The 21,545-nt window shown below is 33.8% G+C and overlaps 2 protein-coding genes across 10 annotated transcripts in view; one reads left to right on the forward strand and one right to left on the reverse strand.

Moving 5' to 3' along the window:
• LOC109536123 (serine/threonine-protein kinase Genghis Khan) overlaps positions 1-15,505 on the forward strand; it is a 42,664-nt gene extending 27,159 nt beyond the window's left edge. For 4 of the 8 annotated variants that reach the window (XM_048669426.1, XM_048669425.1, XM_048669429.1 and 1 more), the window contains 14 exons: positions 1,058-1,266; positions 1,326-1,530; positions 4,154-4,246; positions 5,219-5,412; positions 5,471-5,708; positions 5,768-5,877; positions 6,681-6,854; positions 6,974-7,154; positions 7,220-7,408; positions 10,217-10,402; positions 10,456-10,564; positions 10,774-10,957; positions 12,851-13,087; positions 13,871-15,505. In XM_048669426.1, coding sequence (XP_048525383.1) covers positions 1,058-1,266; positions 1,326-1,530; positions 4,154-4,246; positions 5,219-5,412; positions 5,471-5,708; positions 5,768-5,877; positions 6,681-6,854; positions 6,974-7,154; positions 7,220-7,408; positions 10,217-10,402; positions 10,456-10,564; positions 10,774-10,957; positions 12,851-13,087; positions 13,871-13,987 — 2,426 coding nt within the window. In that variant the 3' untranslated portion in view covers positions 13,988-15,505. Of the gene's footprint in view, positions 1-1,057; positions 1,267-1,325; positions 1,531-4,153; positions 4,247-5,218; positions 5,413-5,470; positions 5,709-5,767; positions 5,878-6,680; positions 6,855-6,973; positions 7,155-7,219; positions 7,409-10,216; positions 10,403-10,455; positions 10,565-10,773; positions 10,958-12,850; positions 13,088-13,162; positions 13,251-13,870 lie in introns of all 8 variants that reach the window. The other 4 variants (XR_007282223.1, XR_007282222.1, XM_048669428.1 and 1 more) reach the window with 4 other exon arrangements.
• The window catches only part of LOC109536165 (dr1-associated corepressor), a 17,748-nt gene continuing 4,086 nt past the window's right edge, over positions 7,884-21,545 (reverse strand). Inside the window, exon 5 of one of the 2 annotated variants that reach the window (XM_048669430.1) lies at positions 7,884-8,126. In XM_048669430.1, the coding sequence (XP_048525387.1) occupies positions 8,119-8,126 (8 nt within the window). In that variant the 3' untranslated portion in view covers positions 7,884-8,118. Of the gene's footprint in view, positions 8,127-19,251; positions 19,868-21,545 lie in introns of those variants that run through there. The other variant, XM_019902258.2, reaches the window with a different exon arrangement.

The raw sequence follows: 21,545 nt of genomic DNA on the forward strand, positions 1-21,545 counted from the left end.
CTCACGGCCAGCGTCCATTAGAATATTTCGGGAACTAATGCAATTTGAATCCTGCAAATTTGGATAATGAGATTTTCGGAGGCGCTCTTTTTAGATGAAATAACAGCCACATTATGCGACTTCTGGTTGCACCGGAATTTGTTTCAAACTTTCTTATTCTGAATGTTAACTTAACTTAACACTCTGTATGTTTTTTTCGGGGGTCCGATAAGTATTTATCCTACAAAGAAAAAGAAAAATTTTGGATAAGTGGCTATTTATGTCTCAACATATATAACATATAAAATAATTACTTTGGCTCAAGTAGTCATCACTAATGGGTGCAGTTTTAGATAAAATATGTGCGTAACACGTAGTATATTTTATTATGCACTCGTGTATTTTAAATAACGTAAATTTTCACTTGTCTGCGTTAATAATATTCATATCCTACTAGTTACATAAATAACTGTTACAGTACAGTCTTAAGGTTCAATGATAAACCTCGAATTATATAAAAAATTGTGCAATAAAATATCAACTCATGGTTCCTTCAACATCAATATTTTCTGTAAAATAACAATTTCGATTTCTTATTTATTCTGGGAGATGAGATAATTCCACTTGTCTATTTTAGTAGCAATTTTATAAACTAGAAGTAGCCTCCACATTGCATAATTTGATTAAAGTTGGCATTGTTTTGTCTTGGTTTTTGTTAATAGTTCTTGTGGTGTTCCGTGGTTTTAATGCATCATATTTAATACGAAATTAATATTGTCCCATCTCATATGTCATTGACAATTAATTTTCGTCTTTCATGTTAACATTTTCAGTTGTATAAGTTAGATTTTCGCTCAGACTGAGACTAAGCCTGATTGATCGAAGTGAACCGTACAGTTTAGTATATGGTTTGCTGTTTAATACTGATTTAAACTATTTATATATTGGGGGTTCACGTAGACATGTGATAATCTCTGAGTATATTGTATATAATCTAAGAATATAACTTTGAATTTAACATGAAAGATTTGACTTCTTTAAAGCGAGTAAACTTATAGGACTTTCCCCGTTTTCTTAGTTTTGGAGAGGCCATCATCGCAGATGTCCTACTTAGAACAGTTTCTGAAGGAAACTAACTCTTCATCAGTGCAGAATATGTATGACAACGTACCACCTCAGGCGCAGCTATTTCCAGGTGGTTCGTTGGAATCGGAAGATGGAGACATAGAGGATAATAGAGCACCGAGTATAGTAAGCTCGAAAAGCAATCTTTCCGAAGTTAGTATGGTAAGTTCGCATTATTTTCAATTGCTGGTTAATGCTAATTTATTCTACTGCTTTTGTAGCACCACGAAACCCATTCCCCAATGAAGCACAAGGCTCATCAATTTTTAGTACGAACGTTTTCCAGTCCAACGAAATGTAGCCACTGTACGTCGCTAATGGTAGGCTTGATGCGTCAAGGAATGGTTTGTGAAATTTGCGGGTTTACCTGCCATACGTCGTGTTGTCCTCATGTGCCTCCAGTTTGTCCGGTTCCACCTGACCAAAGTAAGTGTGCACAAATTTGCTCTTCAATAATCTTCCAGGATCTAACCCCGGTACCAAACGAACCATGTTTAAGTCACCAGTTAATTTTTCTATTTTGATTCATTAACAAAGCGGAAACACAAAAGAGCGTCTGAGCAGCGACTCCTTAAATAATAGTACAGAAGTAAACAAACGTTACTTGTATTAAAGACAATAATTTCGTCGGCAACATCCGAGCAAGAAATCATGTAAGATAGTGACTGTAACTCAGCTGATGAGAGCTCATACGCTCGAAACCGGTCCTGGGGGTGCCTGAGGTTGGCGAACCTCGTAAATTGCATTAAATGTAAAGTAAATCTTACATTACTTGTATTATTTACTCTCAACAACGGACAAAAAAAATTTAGTAGCACTGACCGGGGCAGGTTTGGTTACATTTATTTTGTGATGGAAATAATTGAAATGTTTATTAGCTATCGCATTTTGAGTGGACCGCAATAAAGAAAAGAAGGGCAGTTTGAATATCGGTGTCTTTTAACTTGTATTGCATTGTTTTGCTTTATAGTTGTAGTGCGAAAAACCCATAAATTGGGTCTTCTGGTAGCCTAATGTCTATAAAAATCAGCTTGGTGTTTGTCCAAAGAGTAATAAGAGGTCACAGTCAGACAAGATAAATAAAATTAGACGAAGATGGGCGCCCATTTAAAGGGGTCATCAGCTAATTTTCGATCGCATCCGGAATAGTTAGACGCAACTTTGCCGGTCAATATAATTTAATTTTTAATTAGAAATTTCCTGTTATAACTTGTTAAAAATCACAGCTAATTAGATAAAAAGGAGAATTGTGCTATACAGTCCAGCATCACCCAGAGACAATATTGTCGCTCCACAGAGTAATAAACAGTGATTTTTTACAGAAACATTTATGTGTTCATTCTTAATGGTGTTTCTTATGGAAATACGGCTTTCGGTCACTTTTTACTCATATAAATTAACTGCCTTTTTTAAGGTTTCTTGATTTTAAAGAAAGCTTTTTATTTTCAACTCTTAGGACTTCTTACAGTATTTGTGCGTTCGGTGGCCGCCGATAGGCGTATATTTAAAGCAAAGGTTACATTTTAATGAAAACCAATTTTACTGTTATGTAACAGTATAGCGGGAGTCTGTAAACGATTGGTTAAATCGAGCGCCGAATGCCATAATGGGTGGTAAATCGGCTATATTGATGGCCAAAAGAAGAAAAAGGTTGTCTAGCGTGTGTGACCAGATAAGTTAGGACGAAACCATTGCTCAATGCATTCTTTACAGGCGAAAACTGGACTACTTTGACGTCATTTTAGCACTGAGACTTTGTTCTTAAAACGTTATTGATTTTGATTGAGTGGTTAAAGGCGTACAAACTTAAGCGAGCTACGTTTTAAATGGAAAAATAAAAAGTTGAATTCTGAAACGGTAATCTGCAATCTTTCAGTCAAAACAATTCAAATTTCTTAACTAAGTCCAGTAAAAATTGAAAAACTCTAAATTCGATAGAAGACACTCGAGTTTATGCACTCGCAAAATTGCATTAACAGGACACTAAATTCTGATTTTTGCTAGCTTTGCGGATTTTGGTCTGAACTTGGACAGTTTTACGCCACTGAAGCCGTGTAGATAAAAAAATATAACTTTTTAACTAAATCCAGTAAGAACTCAAAAACTCTCAATTCGATAGAAAACTCTCAAATCTAAACACTCGCATAATTGCATTAAAATGACACTAAATCCTGATTTTTGCGAGCTTCGCGAATTTTGGTCTGAACATGGACAACATTTGAGTGGTTTTGAAAGTAATGGTGGGTTTATACACGAGGATAAGGCTTAAGGCATAGGAATAACGCCTAATGGAGTGTTTATAAAGCAGAATAAGGAACAATATTATTTTATGTACAGCCAATCAAATGGAAGCATAGGCTTAAGAAACAATAGGTTGTGGCTGTTTATGTCAACATTATCGTGGTAACATACCAATAAAAGCTTGTTTCACATAAATATTGTACATTAAAATGGATTTATCCCCTGGGGAAGTGGTAGTTTTTTTTTTTGGATTAATAATTTCGTTTTCTCACCTCACAAAAAAAATGTAAATACAATGTTTGGCGGTCACGTGAGATATTGGAATATCATTTATCTTACAAACTGGGCATGCCTCATTAGAATGACGCATAAGTTAAAAGTTGGCAACTTTCTTAAGCCTTATTTCTTAAGCGTTAGGCACCATTCGGTTTATAAACACCTCTATGGACTGATGCACAACGAACTTTTAAGATTCGCCTTAATCGTTAAGCGTTATTCCTTATTCTAGTTTATAAACCCACCATAAGACGAAAGAATATTCCGGTGTTAAGAGAACAAGAGTAGAGCAAAGGTTTTAAAGTTCCGCGTGAATTCAATATTTACTTTCGATACAATTTTATGTCGATACAATTTTATTTCGACGCAAATGCGTTCTATCTAAAAATTCGCATGTTCACACCCTTCACTCTAAAAATGTAGGGAGTTTCGTAAAAATCACATATTCTATTTGTAAATCGGCCGTCTATTTGCAAATTAGATTACAATTAATTTAGAATGAATTTGTATTCCCTTTGTTATTGCATTACAGCCAAACGACCTCTTGGGATAGATCCAACTAGGGGTATCGGAACGGCCTACGAAGGTTACGTCAAAGTTCCTAAGCAAGGCGGAGTGAAAAGAGGTAAAGTAATGTTTTTATTGATGTAGTAATATAAAGTATTCAATATACAGGCTGTTTGGTAAGTAGATGCATTCGTTACAGAAGGTGATAGTGCAAGTAATTTATGATATATTTGCTTAATAGACCATATTGCGAAAACGCTGGGAATATTTTAATAAACTTTTACAGGCTTAGGCACTTAACAACAATATAGTCTGATCAACGTTACGTCACAAAACGTGACGTCAGACAGCAAATGATAGACGTCTGTAATTAAATCGCATGTGTTGCTATCATCCATGTACAGCTAATGGTTGTTGACAGCTCAGCCAGCTATGACAAAGGACTCCCATATTAACATATAAATCTAGCAACACTTTATTAAAGGACAATTAAAATTAAAGGAGAAAAGGTCGCTTGAAAAGGAAAGGAAAAAACCAAACTTTGGTTGAGCAAAACTGCGAACCTTGATACAATGTTTGTCTGTTTTGTAAACATGTGCTGTGTTGTACATTTTATTTTTACTTGTATGTATGTTTGTATACGCAATAAGCTAAATAAATAAAAATTCGATTACGCTGTGCAAAAATCGGTTTTAATTTGTTTAAATTTAATTAATTGTTTTAATCGGTTAAAAATTGTTTTAATTGAGGAAAAAGTCAAGAAAGCTTTTCTCCTCCGAATTGAACAGAAATTTCTATCAAGATGTTTATTATTTGAAAAATCAGTGGCGCAATTTTTTTTTATTTAAAATTATCTGTAGACGTGCCTGTGCGCACACCACTGGAAAAGCTAGAAACAATGTTTTTATCACAAAACATTGTTAAGTGCCTAAGCCTGTAAAAGGTCATTAAAATATTCCAAGCGGTTTCCGCAATAACACCTTGTAGATGTATCACGCCCTTCAAGGAATGCATCTATTTACCAAAGACCCTGTATACTTTACACTGAAGTGGCTTTTTCATATTGAATTGTTTCCGTATTTTTTTTTAGGGTGGGTGCGTCAGTTTGTAGTGGTGTGCGACTTTAAGTTGTTCCTGTACGACATATCAGCCGATCGCAATGCCTTACCCAGTGTTCATGTCGCGCAAGTTTTAGATATGCGTGATCCCCAATTTAGTGTGAGCAGTGTCAAAGATTCGGATGTGATACACGCTAATAAGAAGGACATTCCCTGCATTTTTAAGGTGATGAATGAACGTTCAATCAATTTGGTGTTCAAATAATGAATTTCCTTGTGAATAGATAACCACCTCGTTAATGGAACCTCCCGGACCAAGAAATGCAATGCTAATGTTAGCAGATTCAGAAGCGGAAAAAAATAAATGGGTTGTTGCCTTAGCGGAACTTCATCGGATTATGAAACGAAACAATTTGCCCAATACCACAGTGCTATTAGCTAGGGAGTTGATAGACAATTCCTTGGCAATGCTTAAAAATACTCTAAGTTCTGCCATTATAGACCCGGATAGGATCGTTCTAGGTGATAATTCGTTCATAATGAGCTTATGCGCTCACTAGTTAATGTGGATGGTTTTTTAGGAACCGAGGAAGGTTTATATTGCATAGATCTGGATAGGAGCGAGATAGCGAAGATAGGAGAAGCTAAGAAAATTTTCCAAATCGAATACATAAGTGAGGAGCATCTGCTGGTAAGCTATTTTATATATGAAATTTCACCTCAACAAAGTAAATCCAAAGAACCGATGGTTTTCTAAAATTTGCCTTTAAGGTGTTTCCATTGATACTCGCAGTATTTTTAACGCTAGTCGAAGTGTTGCAAAATGTATCACTGAACGGGATTTTGGACTACTATTTATTTAAAGTATACAGGGTGATTCAGAGTCGGTGGCGTATTAGACGTTAATTTGTATAACGAAGTCATCGGTCATCGATTTATCGATTTCGTTGCGTCCGTAACAGAATGTTGACTATTTAACGTCAGTATAAATCAACGAATCGAATTTGAACCTAGCGTGGAAGTTAAAACATAATATCGTATAACGTGCAAATGAAGATAGGAACGAGTCAAGCTCTAACGATTAAATGAGATACTTTTTTGAGAAGTTCAGTTTAGTTCAATATTAAGATACGAGATAATATTTGTAAGCACGATTATTTTAAATAACAACAGCAGGTCTAACAATTCAAATGAGTACCGATTGAAGACTAGTCTGTATAAGGCTGTGTTGCATCCAACGTTTCATATTTTTGTGGAAGTTTTTCTGACATTTTTTCCTTAAAATCATTATGGTGCTTTTTGTGGAAAATTTAAGTTTTTTATCAACAGGCACATTTGCCTTTGAGTACTAAAATAAATAGAAAAACTTTCAAAACAGAGGCTGAGTTACTTTGACTAATAGATGCATTTTCAAATTGAAAATGTTGTACACAATTCACATCGAATTTTATCAGCATGGCAGGGCTGATAATTTTTTAACGACTTTTATTTTAGGTTGTAGTTAGCGGCAAGCAACGCCAAGTGAGATTAGTGCCTATAAGAGCTTTAGATGGGGACGACACAGAATGGATCAAAGTTACCGAAAGCAAAGGATGTTCGGTGCTAACCGTGGGGCCTGTTTTAAGAGCGCCACTCACGTTCTGTCTGTGCATTTCTATTAAGAAGCAAGTGAGTTACTGATTTTCTTATTCGCGATGTAGAGCTCCTTTTCTCTTTTTGGCCTTTAAAGCTAGAAATTTGTGTCAAAATATTATTAAATTAAATTCAAACAATTTTTTTGATTGTAGAATTCTTCAGTGATAATAATTTATGAAATAACCAGAACTAGGACTAGGCATCAGAGAGTGCACGAAATTTCGATTCCTGTTAATGTTCAAGCACTTCAGATTCTTTCTGATGGGAGGCTGTGCGTAGGATCTCCGTCATGTTTCACTGTGTACAATATTCAAAGTGGAGAATCATTCATCTGTGAGCAAAACTTATCTGATAAAATTATGCATCGTATCTTATATTGGCGCATCTTCAACTTACAGCTTTGCTTCATCCGGAAAATCCTTTGTACGCAACTATAACGTGCAGTTCCGTTGAAGCCTTAAGAGTCATCGAATTGCCCAGGAGAGAGTACTTATTAGTTTTTGGTACTTTGGCCGCTTATGTCGATAAGCATGGTCGCAAGTCCCGAGATCGTGAAATTATGTATCCTGCGGTTCCTACTGCCATTAGTAAGTATAAGAATACTTTAATCATGATTCGAAGTGAGAGGGAGGGGTATCTATATCTATGGAATGGGTTGCCTACCCGTTTCTCTATCTATCTAAAATTGACTGATTTTCTTTTAAGTAAGTTTTACCGTCTCAGACATGTTGTTAGTTACTATAACAATTACTCTAACCGATGAGAACTTACCATCATGATAAATCTCACGTTTCAAGTTCTCTCCGGTGTAAGTTTATAGAAACGCCCAGTCTCATCGCAAGTAAAAATGGATAAGTTAATCACAGGCATCATTAAGTTCTACTCAAGCCGATTTTCCAACAATTTTACGTTCAATGACACCATGTTTCCTTATTCCCATGTTCTCTTATTATCCTGGCAAAAGCAGTGCAAGCCCACAAAGGGCTCTTCTTAGAGTCAGCCTTGATTATAACCGGTATTAATATCGAGGGAATCACAAAGAACAGTGAAATATTGTTGACCTAACTTGACAACGTGTTTACTAAATCCAAATTACAAATGAAAATCGGTTGAAAACAATAGCTTATTACAATTATAACTACATACATTTGAGAACAACATAATAGCAGACAGGTGGACCGCTAGCTAAATTCCATTTTTAACCGTTACAAATACCCCTTCTCCTTCGACAAGAGGAAAACTTCCATGTGAAGTTTTTCGACGATTAGCTACATTGTGGTCATCAAACTTACAGAACCTAAAATGCTACAAAAAATTATGATTCACTAAGCTGATGTATTCTGAATTACTATGCCTGTCGCAGATCGGAACCATATTAGGTCAAGGAATTTTAATAGAAGTTTAATAATAAAAGTAATATAATTAATAAAAGTTTTTTGGAAAAGAACTAATGCATATAAGGACAGTGTTAATGGTGTGGGAGGCACCAGGCCTTGCTCATCAAGCCGGCGCTAAATGAAACAACATTCTGAGGGAATGCTGTTTCTCCTCCCATATTTCGAACTATACAAAACTACTCAAAACGTCCTTGTCATGGACAAAACCTGAAATCTCACATACGCAAGTTGCGGTCACAAATGTCCATCCCAAAACGCCAGGGCATCAAGAACCAGGCAACAGGCCAAACCATTTTCACTCCCACACTAAAAAAACATTCACACTTCTTTCTGGGTACCACCTAAAAATCCCAATCACATGGTATGTTATCCCCAGACTTGAACCACTCTTGAACCAAGGCGAACTGGAAGACGAAAGAAAAGAGAAAAAAGATACCGACATACTTCAAAAGATCAAGGAAAAAGAACACAAAATCAATGTGCAAGAGAAAGAAAAAGGAAATGTCCCAGTACTGGACCACACAGCCGAACAAACAGAAAACATTTAAAAAAAACAATGACACTGTTTTAAGTTTTTACAGAATTTGTATCTTCCTTTATTCTACTCAAAAACGTTCTATTTTGTGGTTTCACTTAAAAATACTGCCAATCTAGAAGTCTTACGCGAAAAATTACGAAAGATAAATGTATAGCCTTGTAAGAATTTTACAAAAACTTTTTTCAGTGTCGAATTCGGGACAAAAACGAAAATAAATTTCTCGCCTTTTTCCGAAAAGCATTAAGGTTTGCTGAAAAACCGATTGCAAAACTAAAAGTTTTTAATCTAAAGCGCAAAAAACATGATTTTCTAATGCTTTTCTCCTTTCTTGACAATTTCTTTCAGGTTTTGGTCTTTTCAGCCAAAAATTACTGAAATTAATTTTGTTAGAAAATTTGCCTCATTCATATAATTGCAGGGAATTTTAGAAAATCCTTTTCAGCTTCGAATTTGGCACAAAAGCACCAATAGTTTTATTTAGTTTTGTACCGAAAGTAATTAAGATTATCTTGAAAAAAAAAGACCAGAGCAAAAGTTTGCAAAAAATTATTTGTAAAATTCGTCACCTTCATCGCTCTGAAGATGTTTCTTTACAATTTCAGGTCTCCAGTTTTAGCAAAATTTTTCTTGATCAATTTTTTTTAAGCAAACACATTATTTTATAGTTTTACTTGAAATACTGTCAATCTTCTGGTATTTTCTTTGAAAAATTATAAAATACAATTTATTTTATTAACACTCGCCTCCTTAACATCACTGTAGAAAAGTCTAGGACATTTTGCAGCTTCCAATTTTGGACGAAACCCTAATAATTTTTTCTGAATTTCTCCCCAAAATATTTTGCGAATTGAACAGTCGTCGAACTCGTCACCTTCGTCGCAGTGAATAATTTTATTTTTTTTAATTCTAGTTTATTCACTTTTAGGTCAATTTTTCTAACGTTTTACTGTAAAATACTGGCAAACTGAGTCTTTCAGCAAAAAAAAACTAAGAGATAAACCCGTTTTACCTTTGAATTTGGAACAAAATCGAAATCGAATCGTTCTCGTGTTTCTTCTAAATTTCCGGTTGCAGACCAAATATTTTCAAGCCATTGTTGTTTCTATGGAAAGATAATTCAATTAATTCTTACAAGTTAGCGCAGTGCTGTGCAAATGGCTTAGTGTGCCAACCCAACGCACCGGTGCAGTAACTCAGTTCGGTTGCATTAACCGATGAATTAAAACTCATTGACTAAGAGAGCGGCAACAACTCAAAAGCGCAATTCAACACAGTGTTACCCAAACCTACTTTGCGTATGCTTTATAAATTCAACTTACTTTATGCGAAACTTTGTTATAATCACTCGAATCCGCTATATAATTGAATAACCAGAATAATCTGATGGGAAAAAATGACGTAAATTAAATATAGTTTCTCAAATAAACAAAAATTTAGCTTAACTTATTGTTCTTTCTTAGGCTATAGAGACGGTCACCTAGTTGTTTACAGCGAGACACACATCGACATTTTTAACTGTGCGACCGGCGAATGGGTTCAAACTTTGAACATCAAGAGAGCGAAACCGTTAAACGATAGTGGAAGTCTATCGTTATGTATATTGCACGAATTAACCCATCTTCTGTATTTATCAAATGTGCATCAAAGTAAGTTTAAAGTTTATTATTTAATTTCCGCTCGCATTAGTGAATTGTTTCAGGAGAACTATTAAATTTAGAAAACATAGTTACATTAGATACAGAGGGTAGGGTGATACAAAAACCAAGACGGCGGTTTTCATTGAGAGAAGGCAATAGATCAACACGATTGTAAGTATATATGTATTTTAACTGTTATTTAAGTAGTACTGTTGAATTGAAATTTTATTAAGTATGAAAATCGTATTTTAACGATTGTACATTTTGTTCAAATTTCACTTATCCACTATATCGCACGAATATTCTTTTATATGAAACTAATAACATTTGTGATTTTTTATAATTTTTTATTGATATTAAGTTTAAACTTATTTAAAAAGTTTTTATTCCAGAAACACGGATAGACGTTCTAAGTTAATTTCGGCACCGACGAACTTTAACCATATTAGTCACGTAGGTCCCGGTGATAGTATTCAGCAACAAAGACTGATTGATTTAACCACTAGTCTTGTCGACCAACTTCCCGAGCAAATATCTTATGGACCTCCTACACCACAACCTAGGGTAAGTTTATAGTTGAAAATATAATTTTCTCAGATGTCAACATCTTCACATAGTGTTTGAGACTTATTTTTTAACGTATGGTTTTATTAACTCTTTAGCAAGGTTTTTTTTTTCACTTAAAATTGTTATTTGGCTCGTCTTTCGTCGCGTTGGAATTTCGTATAAAAATATTTACTTTCGCCACGGTTTTTACCACACCACTTTTACCCATTACATATTTTCTTCATCCCGTATGGAAAGTAATAACTTTCGCCACGCACGCTGACACCTTGACTTTGACTTTGACACTGACTGTCAGCTGACAGGTTGACGGCTAGGCAGGGGCAAACTTGAAAATTTCAAATGGTATAGATGACTGCGGGAGATTCTCGGATACCACTCAGGGATCGGTCCAAATCAATTATTATCATTAAATCGTATATATAACTTAATATAAATAATAATTAAAACGTGGAATTTTCTGTGGAATTTAAGTGCGTTTTGAATATTATTATGAAATTAATGTTCAAAAATTTCATTTTACTTGTTTGTTTTTCTCAATATTCCAGCATTCATATCTGGATAAGGTTTCGGAAAAAAGTTGATTCAATTCAATCAATAGATATCCCAGCAGATGGAAGTAAAATTGAGGAGGAGCATAGACATATTTTGAGAGTACCTACAATATCAGTGAAAAGTCTCCTGATAAACGGTATAACGGCAAGACTGCGGTTATGAGATTCTCGGATACCACTTAGGAATCGGTCCAAATCAATTAAAAATCACTTATTTTATGAAATATTCGTTTATTTTATGTTATGAAATATGGTCTGGAACCCAAAGTCTTCGTGTATTTTAAACTTTCCCTGTTGTGCCTAATCCATAATAATGGAAACAGAAGCACTTTGTTAATAGTATTTTGTCGTGAGTTTAGTTTTCATTATTAAAACTTACAATAAATTAAACATGAAATATAATATGTAAACAATGAACGTGAGGTTAAAAACCATACGACCATCCATAACCTTAATCAGTTAAACGTTTTTTAACTTGGTACGACGACCGACGAATTGACACGATCTCCAACGGGCTTAACTTCGATCAACTGCATTAAAAAGCAAAAATCATTCGCAGACACATCATTTTCGAAAAACGTATCGATGTGATATATCACTGAAATTGTAATAAAATGCACTATTCAATAGAGGGATAATAAAATATGGTTTCCATTTAAAAAAACTGAAGTTTGTATCATCTGTCAAAAATTACTTTGTTAATTAGTGTAAATGTCACATGCGATTTTCTTTGGGGTGCAATTTTCTACAACTTTTCTATGTAATATTTTCGTATCAGATTAATATTAACGGAACTAGGAGTCATTTACAAATCTGCCATAAACCAGTTTTTTATTCACGAATCTCCTGACATCTGTCAAATTTTAAAAAACCTAACTAAAATGCTCTATTTAATGAAGGCGTAATCAAATATGGTTTCTATTTAGAAAACCGTTAAATGTTTTGTTAAAACGTTAAAAGTTTAAGTCATATGTCAAAAACGAGAGTTACTTTGTAAAAAAGTCAGCATCATTTTATTTGGAATGCAATTGCCAAAAACTTTTCTATTTAATGTTTTCCTGTCAGATTAATGTTGACTGAACTAGGAGTTATTTAAAAAACTATTTAAAAAAATTGTCATAAATTAGTTTTTTCAATTATCTCTTGACACCTGTCAAATTTTGAATAAAGAAAAATAGTTTCGAGCAGAGCATTCAAAACGGAAATTCTTTGTTCATTTAACCTTTTTCGCATCTGCTGCAGTTTCCAAGATCCCTGTACTAGTCATCGAAAAAAATTCACCCTGTTCTTCTATAGTCTTATGGATTAATAACAGATTGTTTATTTCAAATTGTTTTAGCCTACTAAACAAGCACCATTACCACCAGTTCCTACTTCCGGGAAGTCTCGTCCCTACATAGAAATTTCGAATCCGATTCCTTTACGACCAGCGCCTCCAGTTTACAATGGGGCTAAAAGAGCGGCACCTCCACGACCCAGAGAATTACCTCCTGCGTTACCCCGCCCTTCTGATACGTCTCCTTCGCCGGACCCAGCGAGTATAGGAAGCATGTCTTCACTACATGATATGCTTAAGGTAAGAATCATCAAACGATAATTATTAACTACTTAGTTCAGTATTCGAAAACTACTGTTTATTCCACATGCTTAGGTCGGGAAGCACAAGACCACATTATGACAGATAAGAAAAGTGAAGAAAAATGTGTTTACGATTTGTCTTCATTCCAGTTAAATTTAATGTAGGTTGGCCGTGCTAGTGTTTTTAAATGGTTTAACAAACTAACATCAAGTCATTTGAACAATTTTTATTACTAATAAATTAATTAACAGTTCATTTTGGAATGTCACTAAGTGGATTTGTTGATGACTTGTTTTAACTCTCACTGATAGATTGGATGCAAAAATTAATACTAATTGAATGTATTGTTGATTGAAATCACTTTTTTGATTGAAATTATTGTTGATTGAAAACACTTATACTTTACTTAACATTAACCAATGAGGTAAAAGACCGTCAAACATTCATTCAAATCACATGAAATTGTTAAACGAAAAAAAAATTTACGTTTTTTAGTTAAAGTTCGACTTTAAAGTCTGAAGTCTGGTATTCAAATTGTTCCATTTTCTACCCATTAGTCCTCAAAATTTCACTACACTTTCACAAACTACCGCATTTACCATAAGGGCCACAATGCTTCTATACTTTCCATCTAAGAACGCGATTAACAGATCTTTTCTCCTTCCGTAAGATATGTTTACCCCCCACCCACCCCAAAACGTGCTACGTAATTTATGGACGTAGACTACGCGTTTATGAATCTGTTCCATTTTTTAATGTTTTGCATAATCTGTCTTTTAGTCTGCAGAAGTTAAAAGTAGTCCACGTCATTCAATTGCCAGCAACAACAGCTCGAATCTCTCTACACCGCCATCGCCCCAGGCAGATCTTCACCACAGCTCCAGTTACGACAGTTAAAACATTTAAGCTTTATCAAATCAACGCTATTAATTCGCAGGTGGCTTTTCATATCTATGTAAGTGAGTCCAAGTTAGTTCCAATCTATTGATAATAACATTTTATACTATTAGTTGCTGGAGTTTGCTTCCAGTCACACGCGCTTGGAATGGAAACAAATGTCCCTTTAAACTATTTCATAGCATTGGAGGAATAAGGTTTTGCTCAAGGTATATCCCACTTGATCAACAGTTTACCCCAAATTCGTTTTGTACTTGAAACTACATAATTTTAATCGCGCCTTAAACAACAGCATATCTTCCACATTATTAATTATCTTGCAAGGGGCCACACGTAATTGATATTTTATGCATCTACTGTACAATTCCTATTACTAACACTAAGCCTGACGGAGTTAATTAATAGTTGTGATCCACTAATGCTGAGTCAATTAAATATGTACTTTTTTTACATGGTAATTAAAATAAGGCGTCGAAATAATCGTCTCTAGCTAGCTATAAGTCATCATATAGAATATGGTGGTTTACGGCTAGCTAAACCAATTTACATTTATATGGGAAAATAATGTCAAACCGTCAAAAATATTAAAAGCGTTGATTCGGTTATTAATACGTTAGTGTAGATTATCATTCCATTCTATACACATTATCTCGTTATATGGGCTGATATGCAAGATACCTAGAGTGTTATGTGAGGCATGATGTAATTATCACTGTACACTTTAGTCGTATCTTTCGCAAGTCCGAGTAGTTACCTCAAGTTAACAGTAAGCCCAGTTCGTTTTAAAGATATGATATGAGGAAGTTTATCTTATACTATAGGCATGGCACTGTACTTATTTGTGTTTCTTCTGTATATTTTTGTATTATTTTGCAGCTTACTTTGATGCTTAGATTAAGATTTTTAGAGTTATATGAAAAGTGTAAAAATGCAAGTCAATTATCAAGTACTATATAACAGGTTTATTTTCATTTTTAATATTGACATCAACTTAGTTGACCTTGTAACAAACAAAGAGCAATAAATCTTCATCGTCACTGGAAACTATGAAACTGCAGTTTCAATCTTTGTTTAATAAGTCGTTTCTTGAAGGTTATTATATCGAATAGTTGTCATTTTTATAAGAATGGAAACTCCGCAATTGACTCCTAAATTAATTTAAGGACATGAAACGTTCCTCCAGATGGTAAATCAATTAATACACACAAGAACAAATTGTAAATTAAAAATTACTTGCAGTGATTGTTGAATAAATTACCTGAATATTTTAACGGTATAAAATGATTTATGTACCTTTTACTTTAATTATTATATTGTCAAATATATTTATTTATTTAACTTGTGTTAGTCGTTTTCACTACGATGCATTATGTTGAAAAGAGTAATGTGTTATTATATTTTATTAGAATAGAAAAATCATAATCAAATACTTAACATATTATAAGTAATCGAGAATTCGTTGTAGTGCATTTTTTAATATCACCCAGACAATATAGTATTTGTGATAAGTGACTGAAACTAGAATTTTGTACTTTTTCGATCAATGTCTTGACTAATGTAGTCACACTTGCAAATACACCTCCTTCTTTATCTAATTATTGATGGTGCAGATGTTTTCCATAAGAGAACTGAGAGCTATTATATATTATTATATACTATTGGTTTTCCTTGGAAACTTCAACAAACAATATATTATAATATACAGAGTTTTTTCGATGACTAGTACAAGGATCTTGGACACTACAGCAGATGCGAAAAAGGTGAAATGGACAAAGAATTGTAGTTTTGAATGCTCTACTCGAAACTAATTTTCTTTTTTCAAAACTTGACAGGTGTCAAGAGATATTTGAAGAGAAAACTGATTTGACACATGTTTAAATTGCTCCTAGTTCAGTCAGTATTAATCTGACAGGAAATCATTAAATAGAAAAGTTTTAGAAAAATGCGTTTCAAATTAAATTACATAGGACATTTCACAAATTGACTGTCATTTTTGACATATGACATAAACTTGTGTTTTTTTAAATGGGAACCAAATTTTATTATACCTTTATTAAATAGAATTTTTTTTTACGATTTTAGTGATATCATACCGTTAGGTTTTTTCCTGTAGTTGATCAAAGCTAGCCATGGAAAATAGTATGCATAAGGCATACAGCATTGTTTCCATAGTAACCATAATAACTATGGTTTTATATTTATTTTAACAACTACTTTAAAATTTGTAATAACTTTATTTTAATTAAGACGGCAACTCTTGTAAAGTGTTTATTATAAAAATCAAAACTTACTAATAATAATTAAAATTGAACCCTAGAAACTATAATTTTTATTGCAAAATATTTTCAAAAAGTCGACCATTATTATCAATGCAAACATTGCTGCGCTTTAAAACTGAATAAGTTTATCTAACTGACCGACCATCAATATTTTCAAATGTTCTAACAGGTCCTTTAAGTTCATTTAAATTGCCATGTTTATTTTTATAAACTGTTTTTACGGCTCCCCACAAAAAAATCCGAAACTGAAAGATCCGGTGATCGAGGTGGCTATAAAATAAGACCGTTTCTTCCAATACAAACGCCAGAAAATTATTCGTCCAGATGATTCCGCACTTGAAGATACCGACTACCATTTAAGGTTCGTTCAAAAATAAAACTAAAAGTTCTATCTAACTTGAATGTCAAATAATTGAACGATGTGGTTATTATTTGTTCCTATGGAAACACTGTTGTCGATGAAAAAGACCAAAACACTTTTCAGGAGTAAAGAATATTACAGGGTGTCCCAACGGGAACCGCATCTAGCGATAGATGGCAAACTAATATCAAAATCAAAAAATAACTGCGGGCATTCAATCTTACTCAGTTTTGAGATCCATACTTAATATTGCTTGCTGTTATACTGGAAGTTGGCAAAGTAAGAAAGTTTGTAATTTTAGGTGTAACACCCAGTATAGTACAAATTTTTGAATCGATAATTGATCGAACCATGTGTTATATTACTGAAATCGTAATAAAATGCTATTTGATAAGGGCATAGTCAAATATGGTTGCCTTTTAAAAAACTCAAGTTTGTGTCATATGTCAAAAATGACAGTTAATCTGTAGAACTGTATCATGCCATTTTCTACAACTTTTCTATGTAATGTTTTCCTGTCAGATTAATATTGACGGAACTAGGAGTCATTTAAAAATCTGCCATCAATCAGTTGTTTTGACATCTTCATGACAGGTGTCAAATTTTAGAAAAATAAAATTGGTTTCGAGTAGAGCATTCAAAACCACAACTCTTTGTCCATTTAACCTTCGTTGTATCTGCTGAAGTTTTCAAGATCCCTGTACTAGTCATCGAAAAGAGCTCACCCTGTATGTAATTTTTGGCATGGTAGCAAGTTTATACCAGCCAACTCTAGCTTCGGCTCTGCCTACCATTTTCATGTAACCAATCAATGAAAACCATATACTTTTACAATGTAATATAATATATTTATAATTTACAATGCTCGTTTCCTACTTTTTACTTGGGAAGACTTGAAGCCATTGGGAGGGGAGAAAATCAGATCAAGTTTGACAATACTCTAATTTGAGTTGCGGTGCACATGCGCACCTTGGTTTAATTGGAATAACACCGTACTTTTTTTGTTTCAAAAGATTTTTAACAGTTCCTTTCGTATGTGATAAAATCATGTGAATGAAAATGTTTGGAACAAATTAGGAAAGTATCGACTTGATCTTCTTTTCTAAATCCACATACTTATTTTCACTGAAATGTTAAGTCACTTGTCGGACATCTGGAAATTAATACATATTTAGATATCATAAGATTATTAGCACTTGTAAGGTATGTTAAACAGTGTAAATGTGCTCACCTATGAAGACACGCCAGTTTTTGCACCACATAAAGCGCATCTCACGGTTCTAACCATGTTTTAACACTTGTTATTATTGTCTGTCTACACTATGGTGCCATTCGTCGTTGCTAGTTTGCAGTTGCCGACGTTGCTTGCAGTTCGTCGTTTCCATGTCGTTGGTAATTAACCAAATTTTATTTCGCCGGCGACGTCGTTTGTGCAGTTGGCAACTTAACCAATGAGAGAAAGAGTTTTATATGACGTGAGTGACTGACTGACATTTGTCAAACCGCTTTGTTTATGTTTTTGGGAAGATGGCAGGACTAATTTTCTTTACTTCGAATTCAGAAATATATATAGACACATTTAGGAATATTTTCCGTAACTATATATATACATACATATATAATACTTCTATAATTTGCGGCACAAGGACTACAAAAATGCCCAAAAGAAACAGGATGACAACACGCAACATAACACACATATTTATGGGCACAACCTGTCATAAACATTATATGGGCACAACCTGTCAATCTAACTAATCAAATTCCAACGTCGGCAGCTGCAAACTGCTCAATAGAAACCATCAAACGCGAACAGCAACGGCATGGCGACTGCACGAACGGCGGACGGCAAAATGTTTATAATTCCAGCTAAAGCAGCATAAAAAATTCCATAATATCGGACAATGTAGGAGCACAGGTAGAAAAATGCCAGATATTGTTTTATGACATAGGAAAAGATTAGGAACATAGGCAACGTTGCAGAAAAGCTTGACACATGCGCATATAAAATGGAATCCGAGATCTGTCTAACCCCCCACTTTTTGGCATCAATTATGCCTCACCATTAGCAGTATATTGTAAAAGTATATGATGAAAACACGTAGGCAAATGATGAAGGTTTCGGTAACCTTGCTTAAATGGACTAGGAAAATCGATTGCGGGTTCTTAAAAAAAATTAGTTGTGTTGAGATTAATAGCATTTAAATTTTTACAAAGTATTCTCAAACACTATCACTTAAATCGTTAATGTAGTAATAGATAACTATTTATTTTATTAATAGAGTAATTTATATTAACAAAGATAATTATACATTTTTCATAGTATTATACGTTTTTTAAAAATTTGTTGTGTTTTCAGTTTTGTGTGTACTTTTGTTGAAATTCGCTTTAACTACGTTTTCGAATACTTTGATTTATTTCCATCTTGTATACTCTGATTATACTATAGTAAAGTTTTAAATCACATGTCGAGTTTTATTAAGCAATTCAACAAGTTTTATGCCGTATGAAAATCTCTGAATTTTTTATATTCCGATTAGTAGCTAATTCCAGATTACTGTATTAATATATTGATTAGAACCAATATTCAACACAGCGAATACTGCGAGAAGTAGGAACAGGTATTGATGGAAAAATACATAAGTATTACATTTATTTTTACATACACTCAAATCACACATGGGTGAAAGGTCTGAACTATAAGCAACAAACTTTGGTATATATGTACAAGATACCATGAAAGTAAATGAATGTCGAAAATAAATAAAATTACTAATCTATCAACTAAAAGTCAGCGTTTTGTACAAAAAGATAATCGGAAAAGTAACTTTCGCCGTTAAGACGCAATTTGTTTTTCACTTTCGACGGATTGTCACTCTTAATTATCATAGTCTTCGTCAATGAACAAATTGTCTCCTGTACCACTGCTGGCATAAGAACTGGACGCGAGGGGTACCATGGGCGGCATGACTTCCTGAGATTGTTTCTCATTAGGAACCGCATTAGGTGTGGGTTCTAATGTAACTTGCTCAGAATGTGAGAGTTCTTGCGCATCAAGTGCGATATGTAATTGCGGTTCTTCATATAGTAGATTTTTACTGCCTATTAAACTATTAACTGAAAAATTAAACTTGGAACATTCAGGCTTGGTTGCTTTAGATCCAAATTGGATGACGGGCGATCGGCTCGTCGAACTCCTTCTGGAACTGCTTTGTTCTGAATGAGAACTTCCAGTGGACGCTGAAATTCGAACAACAAAATTCATAAACTGGTACAAGATAAGATATTTATGAAATCATTTCGAATTCATGTTACAGCAGTTTTCTAGTTTCCATCCCCTTGGCGTTTTAAATGGAAAATATGCTCACATCATAGATCATCATAAATGCGTTTATCACACCGGCGCATATCGAAAAATTTTGCCAAATCTATATTTTGTTTGTACGCGTCATAATCATTCGGGCTGAAGTCGGTCTTATTGGCCTTATTGGTCAATATTTTCGTCAACATGATTTTATGCTCCGCGTACAAATGTACCCAACCTTCAGTTAAATTCCTAGAGCCATTAGGAGTACAGGGGTGCGAATAAGGGTAAAGAGCGGCTGTATATCGACAACGGTAGGGACTAGCAGTTTCCTTATCCTTATAAATAAAAGTATAAGTAGTAAAAAATCCTTATAAAGTAGTCTTAAAAAATGACTTTAAGAAAATGTATTTTTTAAGTAAAACTAAAAAATAATGCTTTTTTGAGTAGAAAGAATCGCTTGATAAAATCATTGCTAAAACTAGAAAGGCCTAGAATTTTAAAGAAACTTTAAAGCGATGAGGATGGCGAATTTTCTATATAATTTTTTGAAAACTTTTGCTCTGGTCGTTCTTTCAAGATAATCTTATTTACTCTCGATGCGAAACGAAATAAAATTATCTGATTTGTCTGATGATTGCCAGGAAAGAAGAAAAGCATCAGAAAATAACGTTTTTTGCGCTTTTGACTAAAAAATTTTAGTTTTGTAATAGGTTTTTCCTTAGAAAATCTTAATAATTTTCTGGAGAAAATTATTTTCGTTTTTGTCCCGAATTCGACACTGAAAAAGTTTTTGTAAAATTCCTACAAAGCTAATTTGTCGCGCAGACTTCCAGATTATCAGTATTTTTAAGTAAAACTCTTCAACACAAAGCATTTTTGAGTAAAAAATGAAGCAGGAAAAAAATTAGGTCAAAACTAAGACCACAACTTTTTAACAAACTGTACTGTCTCCAGAGGGTGACGAGTTTTCCAAATAATATATTATAAAACTTCGCTTATTCTGTTCGTTTTCTGATAAAAATTATTTGATTTTTGTGCCAAAGTCGAAGCTGGAAACGGATTTCAAAACTGTTTGCAAAGCGACGCAGGAGGCGAGTGTTCTAATAAAATGTATTTGATAATATTTAGCAGAACATTCATTATGATTGTCAGTATTTCAACACACACAAGTTAAAATAAATGTGAAAACTAAAAAAACTAAACCTAGTTACTGCGCCGGTGCTTTGGGTTGGCGCACCAAGCCATTTGCGCAGCGCTGCGCCAACTAAAAATTCACTGAGTTACCCCGGCCTAATTTTACAATATTTTAAAAACCATTTTTTGTTAAAAATAGTTAAATGGAACGATACTCTTAATTTAACATGCCCTTACACAAGTTGAAATTACCTACATTTCAGTAAGTTCATATCATTGTTATTATTGACAAGGGCTATCCACCAGTATCTGTTAATGACAAAAAACATCATTGCCGGTGTGCCTTTTCATCAAAAAATTGTAGAAGAGAACTTTTTTGATGTCAAAAATTTTCGTAATTTGAAGCAAAGATCGTAATTTTTCTTTTTGAATGCTTAAGTATTCCAATATGCTACCAATTAAACATGGAACCATTTC

This window comes from Dendroctonus ponderosae, unplaced genomic scaffold, assembly GCF_020466585.1.
Source record: "Dendroctonus ponderosae isolate FM_Combo_2020 unplaced genomic scaffold, Dpon_F_20191213v2 Dpon_F_20191213_8, whole genome shotgun sequence".
Classification (NCBI taxonomy): Eukaryota; Metazoa; Arthropoda; class Insecta; order Coleoptera; family Curculionidae; genus Dendroctonus; species Dendroctonus ponderosae.